This window comes from Eimeria acervulina, genomic scaffold (genome assembly GCF_000499425.1).
Source record: "Eimeria acervulina Houghton genomic scaffold, Eah_scaff14, whole genome shotgun sequence".
NCBI classification, from domain to species: domain Eukaryota; phylum Apicomplexa; class Conoidasida; order Eucoccidiorida; family Eimeriidae; genus Eimeria; species Eimeria acervulina.
Window position 1 is genome coordinate 99,105 of NW_013549223.1, and position 15,698 is coordinate 114,802.

At 55.2% G+C, this 15,698-nt stretch overlaps 3 protein-coding genes across 3 annotated transcripts; 2 read left to right on the forward strand and 1 right to left on the reverse strand.

Moving 5' to 3' along the window:
• Positions 1-2,095: 2,095 nt before the first annotated feature.
• On the forward strand, positions 2,096-5,913 carry EAH_00003980 (hypothetical protein, conserved; the record flags this gene model as incomplete). The annotated part of the gene is made up of 3 exons (XM_013393586.1): positions 2,096-3,919; positions 4,143-5,287; positions 5,583-5,913. The coding sequence occupies 3 exons, from the start codon at positions 2,096-2,098 to the stop codon at positions 5,911-5,913; spliced, it is 3,300 nt and encodes a 1,099-aa protein (XP_013249040.1).
• A 1,013-nt stretch (positions 5,914-6,926) lies between these two features.
• Positions 6,927-9,851, forward strand: EAH_00003990 (hypothetical protein, conserved; the record flags this gene model as incomplete). The annotated part of the gene is made up of 8 exons (XM_013393587.1): positions 6,927-7,397; positions 7,515-7,650; positions 7,868-8,065; positions 8,179-8,273; positions 8,645-8,714; positions 9,034-9,195; positions 9,528-9,559; positions 9,708-9,851. The coding sequence occupies 8 exons, from the start codon at positions 6,927-6,929 to the stop codon at positions 9,849-9,851; spliced, it is 1,308 nt and encodes a 435-aa protein (XP_013249041.1).
• A 1,358-nt stretch (positions 9,852-11,209) lies between these two features.
• EAH_00004000 (hypothetical protein, conserved) lies at positions 11,210-14,617 on the reverse strand (the record flags this gene model as incomplete). Its single annotated transcript, XM_013393588.1, has 7 exons — positions 11,210-11,736; positions 11,976-12,627; positions 12,741-12,842; positions 13,014-13,118; positions 13,403-13,547; positions 13,680-13,768; positions 13,856-14,617. 7 exons carry the CDS (start codon positions 14,615-14,617, stop codon positions 11,210-11,212), a joined length of 2,382 nt encoding a protein of 793 aa, XP_013249042.1.
• Positions 14,618-15,698: the final 1,081 nt, after the last annotated feature.

Here is a 15,698-nt window from a genome sequence, read left to right on the forward strand (position 1 = left end):
GCCCATTATTAACAAGTCTGATGCTGTACTTGCGTAGGGAGTTATGCCTGAAGAGAGTAGAGCGGTAGAATTATTGCTGTACGTGCACGTGTCCTGGGGCAAATTGCGTGCAGGGGGGACTGCCAATCCATTTTCTTCCCATCAAAAGGCCTTGGGCCCTGCATTAGCACCGAACATCCGGATTGCATAGATGAATAGACTGGGGACGTTGCTGTTTTCATTTCTTGTTGCTGCAGTAAGTCACATCGAGCCGCCGCGGCATACACATTCTCGATCGACAGATCGCCTCATCTGGGGTGCTTGCTTGTGAACGCCTTTTGGGAATAGAGTGGGTAAGAAGCAACGAAGCAATACGAACGGAGCAGCATCAGGTGCAGCGAAGTCTGCAAAATGAGCAGCAATACAGGGCATAAATTGCAGCAGTGGCGGCAGCACGAGCTATAGATGCAACGCTGGAGACACATGTTGCAGCACAAGCGTCAGTAACAGCAGCTCGGATAGCAGCTGTAACATGAGCTGCAGTAGCATCCTTTCTCCCCATAAGAGGGTTGTAGTGAGGACCGAGGAAACGCAGCATGGACAGATCGCGCCTTTGCAGAATGGTGGTGGGGCGTTTTAGTCTCTGTTGCTCATTTCGAAGGAAATGCTTCACCGTTCATCATATATTGCAGCTGCGACTATTGCCGAGTATCTCACTGTTGTTGCTACTGTAGCACGCGGCTAGAAGCTTAGGCAAATACAGGAACAGCAAACACCGCTGCACTGGCAACTGGGTTCTTGCAAGGGGGTGGCTTAGGTACTGGCTTTAGGGGTAATCATTTTCCTCTGGCATTTATTGTTTCTAGATGCTGGTTTTTTTCACCTAAGCCTAGCAGAGGTATGGTACGAAAAATAGTTGCCGCAAGGCGGCCGTCGATTCTGCCTGCAACTTGGGCTACCCGTGCTGCGGTGTCTTTTGGGATTCTTAATGCAAGCCTTTCTGAAAAAATCTTCTCGAACACTTAAACGCGTTTGCAAGCTAATTTTTGAACGGTAAAAAGGGAGAAAACACCGCTATCTAACTCACACTAGGGACCGCTCTTGGGGGGTGAAGCTGGGCAGCAACCGACACCGCCGGCTACGAGTGTTCATCCCGAGCCAAAAATGAGTAAAATTGATCATTTTGGGGTTAAATTTAATGATGAAGGAAAACGTAGGCGGTTCAATCCTTGATTTAATACTCGTTGTTTGACACAGGTGGCGCTGCAGCCGTGCAGCTACCGAGCGGGAACCACCCCCAACCCCGGGCGGTGTGCAGCCCCCTGCATTGCCTGCTTGCCTCTTTTCCCCCCGGCTTTCTTTTGGGTTGCTTTAAAATTAGATGAAAGTGTTTGCGTTTCTGCAATTGGGGCCTTCATAGCGGCCAATGAGCCGCACCTTTGACCCCTTCCAACTGCCTCCCCCCTGCACGGATCAGACGGGCGCCTGTCTCACATAAACGCTGCTGGAGTAAAGAGTCTCCGAGGCCATCTAATGCAGCCTCAACCTTCCGTAATAGCAAATATAATTTCAGCAATTCGTCATAAGACGACAGACAGCAGACGCTTACACAGCCGGGCGCTTACCCACCCGATCCCCCATCACCCCGGTCCCAAGCGGCATCTCGTTGCCCTCGTCGCATTTTTTTTCGTTTATGGACTCTAAGGGCCTTTCCCCAGCATTTGGATTGGCTGTTGCCGTACATGAGGTAACTGTTGCTGCCTTCCTGCCGCTGCATATGGCCAGTGACCTGCGGCTCGTCCGCAGCACGCAGCAGCGTCCGTTGCCTCCGCCTCCGCAGCTTCTGCACCTGCAGCAGCACTAGCATAAGGTTCACTTTAAAGTACATTGGCTGGAAATCTGGCAGGCAGCAACTGAAAGGTCTGGAAAAGAACCGCGACGTACTGCGCCGCTCTGTTGCTATACACACAAGCAGAGCTTGACACCAGCAAGTGGATAGCCCTGCTGCAACAAGAAAGGAGATTCGAGGGATAGACCAACTGTCTCCATGAACTCTAAGCGGGGAAGCCTCGCCCTAACCACTGTGGAGGCGAGTGGGTCTTTACGGGGCAGGAAGATGGGCACTGTGCAGGAGCAAGGCGGAACAGCGGCGCCTTCGGAGTTGCTGACGCTGCCTGCCATCGAAATGAGCTTGTGCAGCAGCAGCTGCAGCAGCAGCAGCAGCCCAGCTGGAGCTGAAGAGCCTGCGGAGAACTGGGGCTCCACAGGCAGCTTCGCAGAGAGCCCTGCTTCCGCGGGGCATCGTGATTGTTACTGCTGCCTGGGCCCCTGCAACAGCCGTTGCGAGGCTGACAACAGCAATCGCTGCAGCACCAGCTGCAATAGCTCAATTTGTAGCTGCAGGGGAGACTTCAAATGGTGGGGAGAACAGCAAAGCAGTAGCAGCAGCTGCTCCTGCAACTCGACCAAGGAGATGGACTGCAGCACAGTCTGCAGCACCTCTAGCAGGCCAGAGGAGCGGCTGTCCCCCCTTCTCTACACTTCCTCAGAGGCGCTTAACAGCAGGAGCAACAGCAACAACAACGATAACTGCAAGCGCAGCTCCAACACCACCTGTAAGGGCGGAAGCCCAATCCGCGGGGAGTACCAATGGCGCGGCCGTATGAATCTTTTCCTCAGAAGGGCTGTTATGGGCGACCTGACCAAAAGCGCGTGCGGCAACAGCAGCAGCAGCAGCAACGGCTGCTGCTGCAGGGCTTTGGAAGCACGTACGTTTGAAGCCACTCCACAGGAGGAGCAGCAAGACAAGGCGCCTAAACGTTGGCTTGTGGAGGCTGCAGACCCTGGCCCCATAACGCCTGAGGCAGAGGATAAACGGGTCTCCTTAAGTGGGGCCCCCACGAGTGAGGCTCCCGCGAGTGGGGCTTCTTTGGGAGCCTTCGCGCGCACTTGGCAGGATGTAAAAGGGCCAAAGGAGCTGCACGCCGGAACCCGATATGAGAGTTCACAACAGGAACCGGTTCATGAGATTGGAAAAGCTGGTGGTGTGACAAAACCACAGACGCAGCAGTCGAAGGAAATGCACCCGCTGCTTCTGCTAAGGGCAGTTAGGGAGCACAGTAGCAGCACGCCGAAGACGCATAAGAGCAACAGCTGCGACGACAGCTCCGGCATCCATAACCTTGTTAGGCAGCCCCTTCGGCCGCTCCCCGTGGCCTACAGCAGCAGCAACAGTCCACCACCAGCGAGGACAGCTGCATCAGAAGCCGATTCAGCAGCTGCAAAATCGTCGTCGCCAGCAGCAGTAGCAACACCAACAGCTGCAGCAACAACGCCAACAGCGGCGCCCACAACACCTGCAGCTGCTGCAACACCAACAACAGCAGCAACAACGCCAACTGCAGCAGCTGCGACTCCAACACCAGCACCAGTAGCCCATACAGCAGAGGCAGCACCAACAGCAGCAGCAGTGTCGATATCAGGAGAAATACCAACGGCACAAACCGCAGCATCGCTGGTAGCAACAGCACAACCAACCACAGCTGGAACACAGACGGCAGCAACAAAACTACTAGCAGCAGCGCCAGCAACAGCTGGAACCCCAACAAAAATAACAATAGTCCGTCCTAGTGAGCCATCAGTTTTGGCCTCAAGTGGGGGCTCCTGTGCTGCAGTGTGCCAGCAAGGGGCCCTTTCTTGTGAGCCTCGCTTCTGTTATTGTCTCGAGCATCTTCTAGCAGGTCTATGTTGGGGACCCCCCTGTCTATGCGGGGCCCTTCAAGAGTCTGTCCGCTGGGGCTTTGGGGGTACCTGCACGGTTGAAAGCAACCTTGTGAACCCGCAGCAAGAGCTCGAGCTGCTGCTGCAGCGCGCAGCGGCCATGGCCCCTGTGGGAGGGGAGAGCCCCCTACAGGCTGTCCCCATAAAGAAGATGGCCGGCGTAAGCAGCGAAATACACGCACTTTTGCAGCAAAAACCCAGCAGGTTTGAGGGCAGGGCTGACTCCCATTCAGCTTTAGGATGCTGCAGCTCTCTCCTGTCTTTCTGGGGAAAGCGGCGAAGGGGCCGCTGTGTCTGCTAGGTGGGAGCTTTGCAGTTGTTGCCCCTTGCAGTTGATTACTTGGCGGAGTGTTTCGGTCTCTTTGCTGCACTGTCTCCTTCAGGACCGCCTTGGGGGTATGAGCGCCGCTCAGACGCCGGCAGAAGGAAGCCTCTCCGCTCTCAGAGACTCCTTGTTACCCGCGCAAGCCATGGCCTCACCTGCTGAAGGGGACAACTTCACATGCACCTCATGGAGCCGACCTGAACCTGGTGGGGCCGCCGGCCTGCCTCCCCTCCCTGAATCGTGCTCTCCACACAGTGACTGGGGGAGTCCAGCACAGCAGTGGTCGGTCCCACAGAGGACCGAGTTTGATGCAACGGATAGCAGCAGCTGCAGCAGCAGCTGCGGCAGCAAAGTGGGGTCGTGGAACCCCACTTTGGTCAAGAAGCGCGGCTACGGGATGAGCAGTTTTTCCAACGAGAAGGAAGACGGCCGACCGTGCCTCGAGCTGTTTGCACCCTTGCTTGGGTTTGAGGGTCCCCCATTGGGGGCCCCTCAACCCCTCAGTCGCTACCCGCGGACGGCATTGTGCGCGGACGCGTTTGTGTGCTCTGGGGTACAGTGGTTTGGGTCCTCTGAAGATGAGGCGGGAGAGAGCGGAGCGGAAGGAAGCGGGAGAGCGCATTTTCCTCTACCGAACTGCACCACTCGTTTCTGCGGGGGGAAGGCACTCGAGGCCGCAAAGCCCTACGCTAGGGAGGGGAGGCGCAGGCGAGAGGGAGGAGTAAGGGACAGAAGCAAACTGGCTGACGGGTTCCGAAGTGCCAGAGACTCCGGAAACACCACGCTTTATGCCTCCAGCAGAAGAGTCGCTGGAACCCCCTTCTGTTTAAGGCCCAACACGAACCAGCATCTGCCCTCCCCCCAAAGCTGCGGAATTGCAACAAGGCAAGCGGCCACCTGGGGAGATATACCTGAAGCAGCCCGGACCGGAAAGCTCTCTGGGGGTCCCGAGGGAACATCGGGCTCCAACGGCAGCCGCTGGAGGGACGGCGGGAGGGAAGAAACAAGAGATTCTGCCTGCAGTGGCAGCAGCAGCACTCATCAGACAATGATGGAAATCGCGGCTGTGCCCGTGAGGACCAGGAAAGGTTTTAGGAAGCCCCTTCCTCTGCCACCTGAGATGCTAGCAGCCATTGCTGCTGCTGGACCCCGGCGGCCCGTGGAGCCCGTGCTGCAATACGATGGAGAGAGCAGAGAATGGAGGTAAGCGCAGGTCTCAGACTCAAGTGACAGCCTAAAGCCTAAGCCTTTAGCCCTACCTTCAGCCCAGCCCTCGACCGTACCCACGGCCCAGGCTCACGTTTCTTAGTGTAACAACTTTAGTTAATCTTAGTAGGAGCACACTCATGATAGAGACGAAGAGGCATTCGAAGCCCCATCCTAGTCAACATCATCCGTTTCTCGCCACCCAGGCCCGGGCCACCACCGGCGTTTATCTCTGCTTGACTATGCCTTACTAATCAGGTTTTACTTACGTGTGGGTGTGAGCGCTTCTTAGAGTCTTCTGGATGGAAGAGCCACAAGCCAGATATAAAGTATTTCAGTCCAAAAAATTTGGCAAGGAAAGGGCCCAGCAACTTGCCTTGGAGTGGCTGCACCGCGCTAAGGCAGGGGCAATTCACGGGTCTGGGAGGGGCCCCCGGGTTGGCGGCCCATCAGCGTATAGGTTCAAGAGGGGGAGGCACGAAGGCCCCCCTCTAGCCACAGAGTACAAGCACACCAGCAGCCCTGAGACTCTTCAACTCTCCACCCCCCACTCCGCATTGGAGCTGTCCCCTGAGGCCTCTCCTGCGCTCACGCCCTTCCCGACAGCTATTCCCGCGCTCTAAGAGGGGCCGAAGCTCGGGGCTACAAAGCCCAAGGGCTCCTTTATACATCGTTAAGCAATAGAAAGGACCACGCGTCCAGGCACCGCTTTTTCTTGTGAAAATCTGCATGGGGCGCCGGCACTCCCAAATGCCCGCAGGCAGACGAGACGATCCTTTTGGTTAAATGGCATGGAGAACAATATACAGGAACTTTCTGCTAGCCATTTGCATGCATGCTGACGTAAATATCTGCACGGAAACACTAGTAGAAGGTCTTACTTCGCACTGACCTCATCGTACAGCTGTTACACGCTTTCACATTCTAATTTCAGTGTACACGCATGTACACCCCGACTCAGATTCTGGTAAAAGAGTAGGTGCAAACTCTAGAAGTGGAACTCATGCCAGACTGCCCTGTGGTAACAGCAGCAACAGGCAAATCCTCCTGCCTATGCACGCACACAGTTAAGTAAACTTCCTGTATTGTTCTCGGTGTGCAGCGCGCAGGGACACAGTGGGGACTGGAATGTGTGCGCAATTACTTCTAATGAGTCTCAATATCGTTTCGAGAGGTGGCGGGGCGACTTGAGGCAACGAATACGCAACTCCCTGCGCTTCTGCCTAAGGCAAATTTTGCGGGCTGGGGCTGCATGCAAATTGGGCCTCGCAGTGTGCGAGTAATCAGTTCCAAGACCTCCAAAATTTAATGCTTCCGCGCCGCGAAAAACGACAAATTGCCCGCTTTTCCCCATTCCTCCTCACTAGAGTGCTTGCTGAGTTAGGGGCGGTGTGCCTGCGCTGCCACCGCATGCAACGTTCCCGTCCCAATGAATTAGGGTTTCGGGTTGTAATTCTTATTGCCTCTAGCGTCTTGTGGAGCTGGTGCTTCCTTTTGGGATCTATCGCATATTGGCTGTTTCTGCATGGTCGTGCCTATAATTGGGACCTTGGTGCTAGGGGTCCAGGGTTGCGAGAGGGCTTTCTAAGGGTGAGGAGGAACCTAGGGTTCCGGATAAAGGGTTTGGCGCTTGGGAATGTCTGGTTCTAGCGCAGGGGGCAGCGGCTCTTCGCCGGCTCCAGATCCCTCCATTGCTGAGTCCATCCAGCGGGCCCAGGCCATCGCCGCCTCTCTCGCCCGCTCGAAAGGCGGCTTATCAACACCACCAGTACCTCCGGCGCCTGTGGGGCCCCTTCCCTCTACCGCAAGTTCAGGATTTTCTCACAGGCCCCCCTCTGCGTCTGCCTCCAGGGGAAGCCATATCTCGCCTAGGGGACCGTCCAACTTTGACTACGGAGGCCCCCATGAGTCAGGCTTCTCCCAGGGGCCGGCAGGCAGGGGAAGCCTTCACCATGTCTCCCCTAGGGGAGGCTCCTCTCATGACCAGGGAGGCATCCATGGAGCTGCAGAGAGACAGGCACCCCATATCCTGCCGGTGCCTGGGAGAAACGAAGGCTCCTGGAATTCAGTTGACGCTGCAGCAGCCATTGCAGCGCAGCAGAAGCAGGTGCGAGGCAACAGAAACAACAGCAATAACTCTGGTAGAAATAATAGCTGTGTGGAGTATGGGCATGATTGTTGCTGATATGACGCGGTGGGTTTGTGGCTTTGGGTGTATGTACAGTTGATGCAGCAGAGAGCCCGCAAAGCGGCAGTTCGGGCGATGGCCACCGTCTGCGCGGCTATCCCCAAACCAGACTTGAGAGACCCGGACTTGTTGGGAGCAGACATCAAGAAGACAGCAGTAGGACAGCCCGGCTGTGTGCCTGAGGGCCTCACGCCCGCAGGTTGCTGCTGTGTTGCGGCAACTAATGCACCAAGCGACCAGTGGGATAAGGGGGCATGCCTGCCATAAATGCCACTGCTGCAGGTGCTCTTACTTTACCAGACCTGCTGCTGTGTTGCAGAGACAGCTGGAGAATGGAATTTGGATCTTGGACCTGCCACTGCAGTCTGGGGTTTGTGGCGTAACTGCAGCAAGCCCAGACGCGTGGCAACAGCTGCAGCACGTGGAGGTCATCGCTTCTTTGAGGCGCCGCACGGGGGCGGGTTTTGTTCTTCGAGGATCCCCGCTGCAGCAACATCAACTGCAGCAGCAGCAGGCGCTTCAGGGGTTGTATGTTAGAGTTGTGGGGGAGGATCAGGAGACCTTGTACCGAGGAGCTGTTGCTGCCTGTGAGCTTATCTCTGTTTTCTGGGGACACACACCCCAGGTTTGCGGTTTTAGCGCCACCTTGGCCCTAGGCCTTAGACCATTCACCCCTTCGCTTTTTCTCCGCATCTTTCAGGGAGCTGTTTGAGTCCGCCTCAGTACCTCCCAGCCCCCGCAGACGCAGCAGATGACGAGACGTTCGACTGCACTACAGCCATGGCAGGGGAAGATGTAAGAATAGCACCAAGGAGCCATCTATGATCCTCCTGCGGCGCTTTGCCGAGTTCCTTTTGAAAGGCAGAGCAATGGGGAAGCGGGATTGGCGGTTAAGTGCCTCCCGAGGTCACTTGGCCCTCTATTTGTGCTTGAATTTGCCTCATTCCTCCTCGTTGCGGGGGTATGAAAGGGCCGTTGTGTTGGCCCAGAGCTGATGCCCTGGCTAGCTGTCTTTTAGGGCTTGCTGACGGCGGCTCGGGGGATGCTGAGAATGCTTGTTAAGCTCCCAGAAGGGCCACTCTTCTGAGAACGGGCCGTTCAGAAACTGTGATTTAGGTGTAAGGGCTTGCAGTTGAAGGGTTTTAGGTGGTGTGCTGTGCCTGCAGGAAGAATTCCTTAAGGACGTTTGCCAGCGTACTGGGGCTCTGATAGACATTGAGCAGGATCAGGCTCCAGGTGATCAAACGAACCACCTGAACCCTAATCCCTACAAACTCTGCATAACAAGCCAACGGAGCTCTAGGCCTTTTAATCGAGCCGACCGAGCAACTGGCTTCTTCCTCTTGATCCATCAAGCTTTGATGTTGCCTCTATGCAGAGACAAACCGTCGTTTTGGGCTGGGGGGCTTTGGGCTAGGTAGATTTAAGGCTTTGCCCTATTGTGGCGCACCCCATACGAGGGGCGGACACATAACGTAAGGGCTCAGTTGAGTGCTCGGCGGTGACATCTTAGAACACGGATTTAAAGTTTTGTGGCTTGAACTGTATGGTGAAGGGTATGCCCACGGAGGGGGGGAGAGGACAGGACTGCGCTATGCCGCCAGGGCCTGCACCCAGGGGGCTGCAGAGAAGGCCCTGCGGCTGCTGCGGTGGAGGCTTGTCTGCATTGAAGAGGCCTGGAGACAGCACAACGCCCATGGATTTACACGAGACGCATGTAAGCCGTCATCCTTAAACCCTAACGCCACGGCCTCGCCTGCCTACCGGCGCAACCATTGGCACGGTTGCCTACACACACATGTTTCAGTATGGACCTTTGTTCGTGCTTAGCGTTTAGTCTTGAAAGCATGCGAGACCATACATCTTGGAGCCTATGTGAGATCCCGAAGACTTTTCTACCAAGCTACGCTTAGGGTTTAGATCCTGGCAAACCCTGCAGAAGTCACAGAGCATAGGAAAGGCAAGGGGACTTGGCCTTTGCTTGTCTTTTGAGGCGCATGCAAAAAAGATCCTTGGCTCTCAGATTGCTGATGCGTGTGTGCCTCACAGCTCCTACAGGGCACAAGGGCGGATGGAGAGAGGTAAGTAGCGCGCGCGATGCCCCGAACAGTAAACCCTACACGCGAAGTGATAAGTTGCTGCAAAGCACGGTCCATAGATGTTGTCTGTTTATTTGGCCCCTGAAATGATTGCAACCCCTGGTTGCGGCGTGCGTTCCTTGTGTTGCAGTCTCCCTACGGGTTAGTCTCTTCGGCGGTGCAACAGGAACATCTGGTGTTGGCGCAGCCCCTGTTGCCGCTGCTGGCATTTTCCCTCGGTCCTCGGTCTCGTCGTAGAGAGCACCGCATTCGAGCGGCGGAATTTAGAGCTTGAGTAGTATATCGTGGTTTGGGTTGCAAGGCACTGGCTCTGACCCAAACCGCAGAATAACTGGCCTTGGCATCACTTGCTATCACAATATTATATGTCCAGATGAATGCGGAGGACGCGTAATAATCCGACTCACTGACTGTCTCCTGCAATGCTTGTCTCTCAGCCCTTCCCCTGGCCAAGATATCAGGGGAGCTGCAGCCGCCTCTTTCTGGCAGTCTGCAATGCCAGACGAGGCGGAGATGATGCGGAGACGCAAAGAAGCGGAAGAAAGGCGCAAGAAAAGAGGGCAAAGATCACGGTGAGCCCCAGGGGTCTGCTCCTAGCGTGCGTTATTTGCTTCCCCGTTAAAGAGTAGAGCTGGTTTATCCATGATAATTGTTGTGGTAGTTGTGAGGATCCCTCTGATGTAGATGCACGTTCATGGAAAACCCGCTTCCCGCTGGGGTGCTGTTTTTTTTCCCGCTGCGCAGCCATGTGCGACCGGTTGGGTACATGCAATTGCGCATATTTGCCTCCTGTAGAGTGGGGTTATTATGCTTTCTTTTTACTATCAGTTGAATCGCTAGTGGGTGTTGCTGCTGCAGCTCGGCTTCCCCGGAGCGGCGGGGTCCCAACCGCCTCTCCTTTGCGCCTCCGCCGGATGAACTTCTCACAGGGCCCTACGCCCCTCTGGACAAGTAGGGACAGCGGGCCACCCCTCAGACTGCATTTTGTTGTCGGAATCCCTCCCACATCTTGCTGCTAACAGCCTCTCGGGCACTACCAAGGACCTGTTGCTGCACGTTCGGGCGGCACTGCGCAGGGCCGCGAGGGGATGCCCAACAGCCGAATACGCTGAGGACGATTGCCCAGCAGCAGCAGCAGCTGCTGCTGCTGCAGTAGCGGCACCTGCAAAGTAGCAGTAGTCGCTTTGCTTGCTTTTCCCCGTGGCAACGCTGCTTTGCCCTATTGTCAATGGGGCGAAGCAAAGCTGCTGAGTAAGTACACCCCACCGGGGAGATGCGTGGCTAACATCGGCATTACCATTTAACTAACTACATTCATGTTTGCGAGGGATGATAGGAGTGCTGCTCCAATCTAAAGTGATGCATGAGGGGGCTGCGGGTGTTTTTCGCCATTTGAAAGGGTCAAAATTAGATGACACGATTCAACAAGAGACACAGGGGGGGGTTTGGAGGCGAGCACAAGTTAACTGGGAGCCTCCCAATGAGAAAAGGAGCCTCAGCTTGTCAAAGCTGTGGTAGTCACATTTTCTATTCAAAACAGATAGGAAGGTCTTAGGGACCTAAGCTGTGATGCAGTCCGGTAACAGCGAGTGCCATCTCCTTGCTGCAACTGTTGCTGGGCGGGCCCTGAAGTCACTTGGAAGCTCCTCCGATATCTCCACCAACAGCTACCCGCGGAGAATGGCCGCGGGGTGGGTTCATGCTGGCGTGCGGCTGAGGCTGCTGCATATGATGCATGTTCGGCCCTTTCTGGCCTGCATACTGCTGGAGCTCCTGGAGAAACTGCTGTTGCTGTGGTTGGCTAGTACCGGGATTTATGGTTGTGTAAACGCAGTCCGCTCTCTGCAGGCTATGCTGGCGTTGCAGCGCTCCCCCAGGTGTCAAGGGTTGCCAGTAGCATGGGGCCCCCGCATACATCCCAGTGTAATGGGCTCCTGCTGCTGCCGCAGCCTGTGACGACAGCATGTGTTGCATATGTCCAGCACCGCTGGTAAAAGCGCACGGGCCCCCAGTGACCCCCCCTGAGATTCCCCCGGGCAGCGTGGTGTGCAGCGCTGCAGCACCTGCAGGAGTCCTTGGTAGGCAGTAGCTGCCCCCCACGGCTGGCAGGAAGTAAGGCTGGGGCCCTTCTCCGCACTGAAGGAGAGAACCCGTTAGGCCTGCAAACAAGTGCACGAGGTCCTCGCAAAGAAGTCTAAACATAACGTAGCCTCTTCTCCATCGCACACGAAAACACCACCGGAAGCCGCTATATCAGTGTATCGGTTTCTGCAAGAGCTGGATGCTGCGGTGAACTACACGCAGCAGTCTGTGTGGAAGCAGTTCAGAGGATTGCTGAATTCGATAGACTGGGACAGCCTGCCGCTGAAGGCTGCTGCGTGCATCCTCTGTGACCTACCCAGCTGTTGCAGCTGCTTGGCTTGTTGCATCTGCAGCAGCTGGTGCCGCTGCAGATGCTGCAGGGGGGAGTCGCTAACAGACGCAGCAGTGGAGGCCTCTGTAGCAACGCACGGGGCTATGCGGTCCTGTGTCCGTCGTGAAGCATCTGGGATTCTCTCTTCTTGTGCTGTTGCCGTTGCTGTTCCTGGTGTTGCTTCTGCTGATGCCTCTTGACTGTCGCTCGATAGCAACGCCTCCTGTATAAGGGGCAGATTCAACAGAGCCACGTAGAGGGCGTGCAGGTGAGGAGCTTCGTTGAAATAATGCATCTCCACTGATGTGTCGGAGTCTGACTGCTGTCGCTGCTGTTGCTTCTGATCCCCGTTGGAAGATCCCTCGCTGCTGCTGCTGCTGCTACTGCTACTAATAAGACACTCGGCAATCCTCTGGTCGTCGTCGATGAGCGAAAAGAGAAAATAGTCCGCGAGGGAGTCCTCCTCCCCAAGAAAGAATGGCTGCAGACGGGTGACAACTGGCCCCCTTATGGAGGCATCAAGTGTAACGCTGGGGGCCTTCAGCGAGCCCTCGAGTCCCGGCTGCACTGCACACGCGTATTTGCTGTTGAAAAACGACAAGAGCTTTTCGGCCTCCAGATAGAAATGGCGTCGGCTCTGCGGCAGGCAGTCCAACAGCATGCATCACTCTTCTGCTGCCACTGCTGTTTTTTTGGTGAGGCTGCTGGTGCTGCAGTTGCAATACAAGTTCATTCCCATCTTCAACCCACCTTCAGGTAGTCGCTGATGGCGTCCTTAGCCATCGACTCTGGGGAGAGGATAGACTGAATTGCTGCCTGCTGGACATTAAACCATGTATTGAGATCCATTAGCTGCAGCGCACGAAAGAAAATTACATGCAGAGAGCAACTCAGCACGGCGCACTATGAGCTCCACGGGCAGGTCAGTCCATGCAGGGCCATCAGTAGTAACCTGTACTGCAGTACTCTCAACAGCAGGCACCAGCACAAGCGGGAGTGGCAGAAACAGAGAGACGCGCCCACCAGCCTGTCTTGCAGTGCGTCCTTGAGATGGTCGCTGCCGTACTGTCCAAGCTTTTTGGACAAATACCGAAGACATACCTCAGGGCCCCCGCAGACAACACGGCCCTGAAATGCACCAGTGGCAATTAGTAAGCGCAACAAGCAAGGAAGGGGTGATGCGACGTAACCTGCGAACCCCTAACCCTCAAAGCCCATTCCTCTTCAAAGTTGCCAAGATATGATGGCTTAAGGCAGCTATCATTATCTTGGCAATCTTGAAAAGGTGAACTTTTTCATGGAGTTTGCACAGCCACGATTTTGCCGGTAAACTCCGAAAGTTGAAGTTTAACGCTGTAGGCAGGCATTTGTGCAAAAGTTCTGGGTTGGGTAATGTGTAGGGCAGTACACACGTCATGTATGAGGAGAGGCATCGTGCTATCTGCGGGGACTTCCCGGGCCTCAATGAGTGCCAACACGTCTCGCGTGCACTCCTCCGCCTCGTCCGTGGCCACAGAATGCTTAACCTGCTTTCCCAGAAGGTACATGTGCACGCTTCTGGAGAGCAAACGCAAATGCAGAGGGGAGAAAGGAGCTGGGAATATTTCTAGGACGAAAAGGAGCGGAATCTTGACTAGAGGATAGATAGCCAAACCCTAACCTTGAAATATGTAGCAGCAAGAGACCTACCCGCCTTCACCTAGAAAGGGCTCGCGATGTGGTACGTACAGCCGGAGGTCACCTAACAGTCTCATGGGGAGCAGCTGGGTCGGACGCAGCTGAACCGACACCACAACGCAACAAACGCTGAACCATAATCGGAATCTCTACACACTGGAAACCAGGTACTCAAGCTGGGAGCATACCATCGCACTGGCCGTTTTCTTAGGCTCAGCCAACGCAGGCGCTGCATAAAGGGGCCTTGTTTGCTGGTGCACCTGCATCGTCTGATGCTGATGCCACTGCTGTTGCAACCACTGCTGCTGCTGCCACTGCTGCTGTTGCTGGTGCTGCCACTGCTGTTGCAGTATTGAAGGTGTCACGCCTGACAGCGGGAAGGAAGGGTATACGGGGGGATTAGAGTAGCTGGGGGAGGGCCCTCGCAGCATCTCAGCATAGCGGGAGGGTCCAGCTGATGTTCCAGTTAAATAAGGCGTCCCCATGAGCTCCCCTTTATGACACTCCGCTATTTGCTGCCGGTGCTGTTCAGCAAGCAGTAGTTGCTGCTGCTGCGTCTGGGAGGGCCTCACTGGATAACCGCTGCCACTTATTTGCTGATGCACAAGTTGCTGTGTCTGCAGTTGATGCAGTTGCGGGTTTTGTTGCTGCTGAATATGATTAGGAATGCTTTGGACTGAAACAGGAGGTGATGCCTGCCTGATGGAGGGCGGCAGACTCGCTGCTCTCTGGGAGAGGGCTGCTGCCTCTTTATGCACCCCTATGCGCTGGTTCGCTTCCTCCTGTTGATGCTGGTGATGGTGTTGCTGCTGCTGCTGCTGTGGTGTTTGGCGTTGTTCCTGCCGGTGATGGTGGTTGGGCTGCTGTTGTTGCAGCTGGCGCGGGTGCTGCTTTTGTTCCTGCTGCTGCGGCTGCAGCAGAGGCTGCTGTTGAGGTGCATGCCTATCCATTTGGATCCCGAAAGCGTATTTATGCTCCGCTTCGCGTTTGCCTGCAGCTCAAGCGGAGATGGGGTGCAGTGACCTGCTGTGGTTGGCCGTCGGAAATTCCTGCCCTAATGAAGAAGTCCTTTGCTTTAACACTCATGCACTGATCTAGAGAATGTGTGCTGTGGGAAGGAAACAGGAGGTTGCAGGGAAGAAGAGGATGGCTGCGACTCTCCGCTGCGCAGTCGGGAGGTCGGTCAGTCGGGAACGTTGCGGCAATTAGTAGACTCCACAGCCTGAGCAGGAAACGCTGCTCCTTATTCCCAGAGTGATAATTTTTCAAGCCAACTGGACAAAAATATAGGGGGAAATTCAATGCAGTCCCTCACTGAGATGATGTTTCGCTGCTGCGCAGCCGACAGTGGACTAGCACCAGGGGGGGGGGCTGCGGCAGGCCGTAAACTCTTGACTGAAATTCAAACTCCTACTTCCGAAATATTCAATTGCATTTTTAAACTCTAGGGGACATGTTTCAAAAACGCGCACGGTAAAATCGGGGGGCCAGCGTGTTGTCCGGCGTCAAGTCCGGCAGCTCCGCACTTGCCCCCGGGTTCCCTGTTGTACTTCAGCTCAACAAACGCCTTCTAACACAGCAAAATTATTCAGAGGAAATTCCTAGAGTTTCGGAAGTGGGGTTTTAATGGCAAGAGGGACGCCATAAACCAGAACACCACCCAGCACCCAATGGTGTTGGTCGGCGTTCGCAACAAGTTGCAATTCAATATCGAACAAGAGCTTAGTATAGTGCCACTGAAATGAATAGAACGTCAATTTGCGGCACTTCAATGAAAGTAGACGCACAGAACAGCAAGGCGCAACCTTAACCTGAAAAGCTCCAAACAAACACTGTTGGATGTGCTAGAGAGGTTCCGCAGGCGTCCCCGTGGATAGCAAGGAACCCATCTAGCCTACTGATCATCCAAGAGGATTATTCTGGAAGATTCCAATGGCCCGCCAGTGCGTCTTTATGCTTTTTTGCTCGTCTCAGGGGAAGCGCAGCACCGCCCCATGTAATGAGGAGACTGATAGGCTTTTTCTGAGTTAA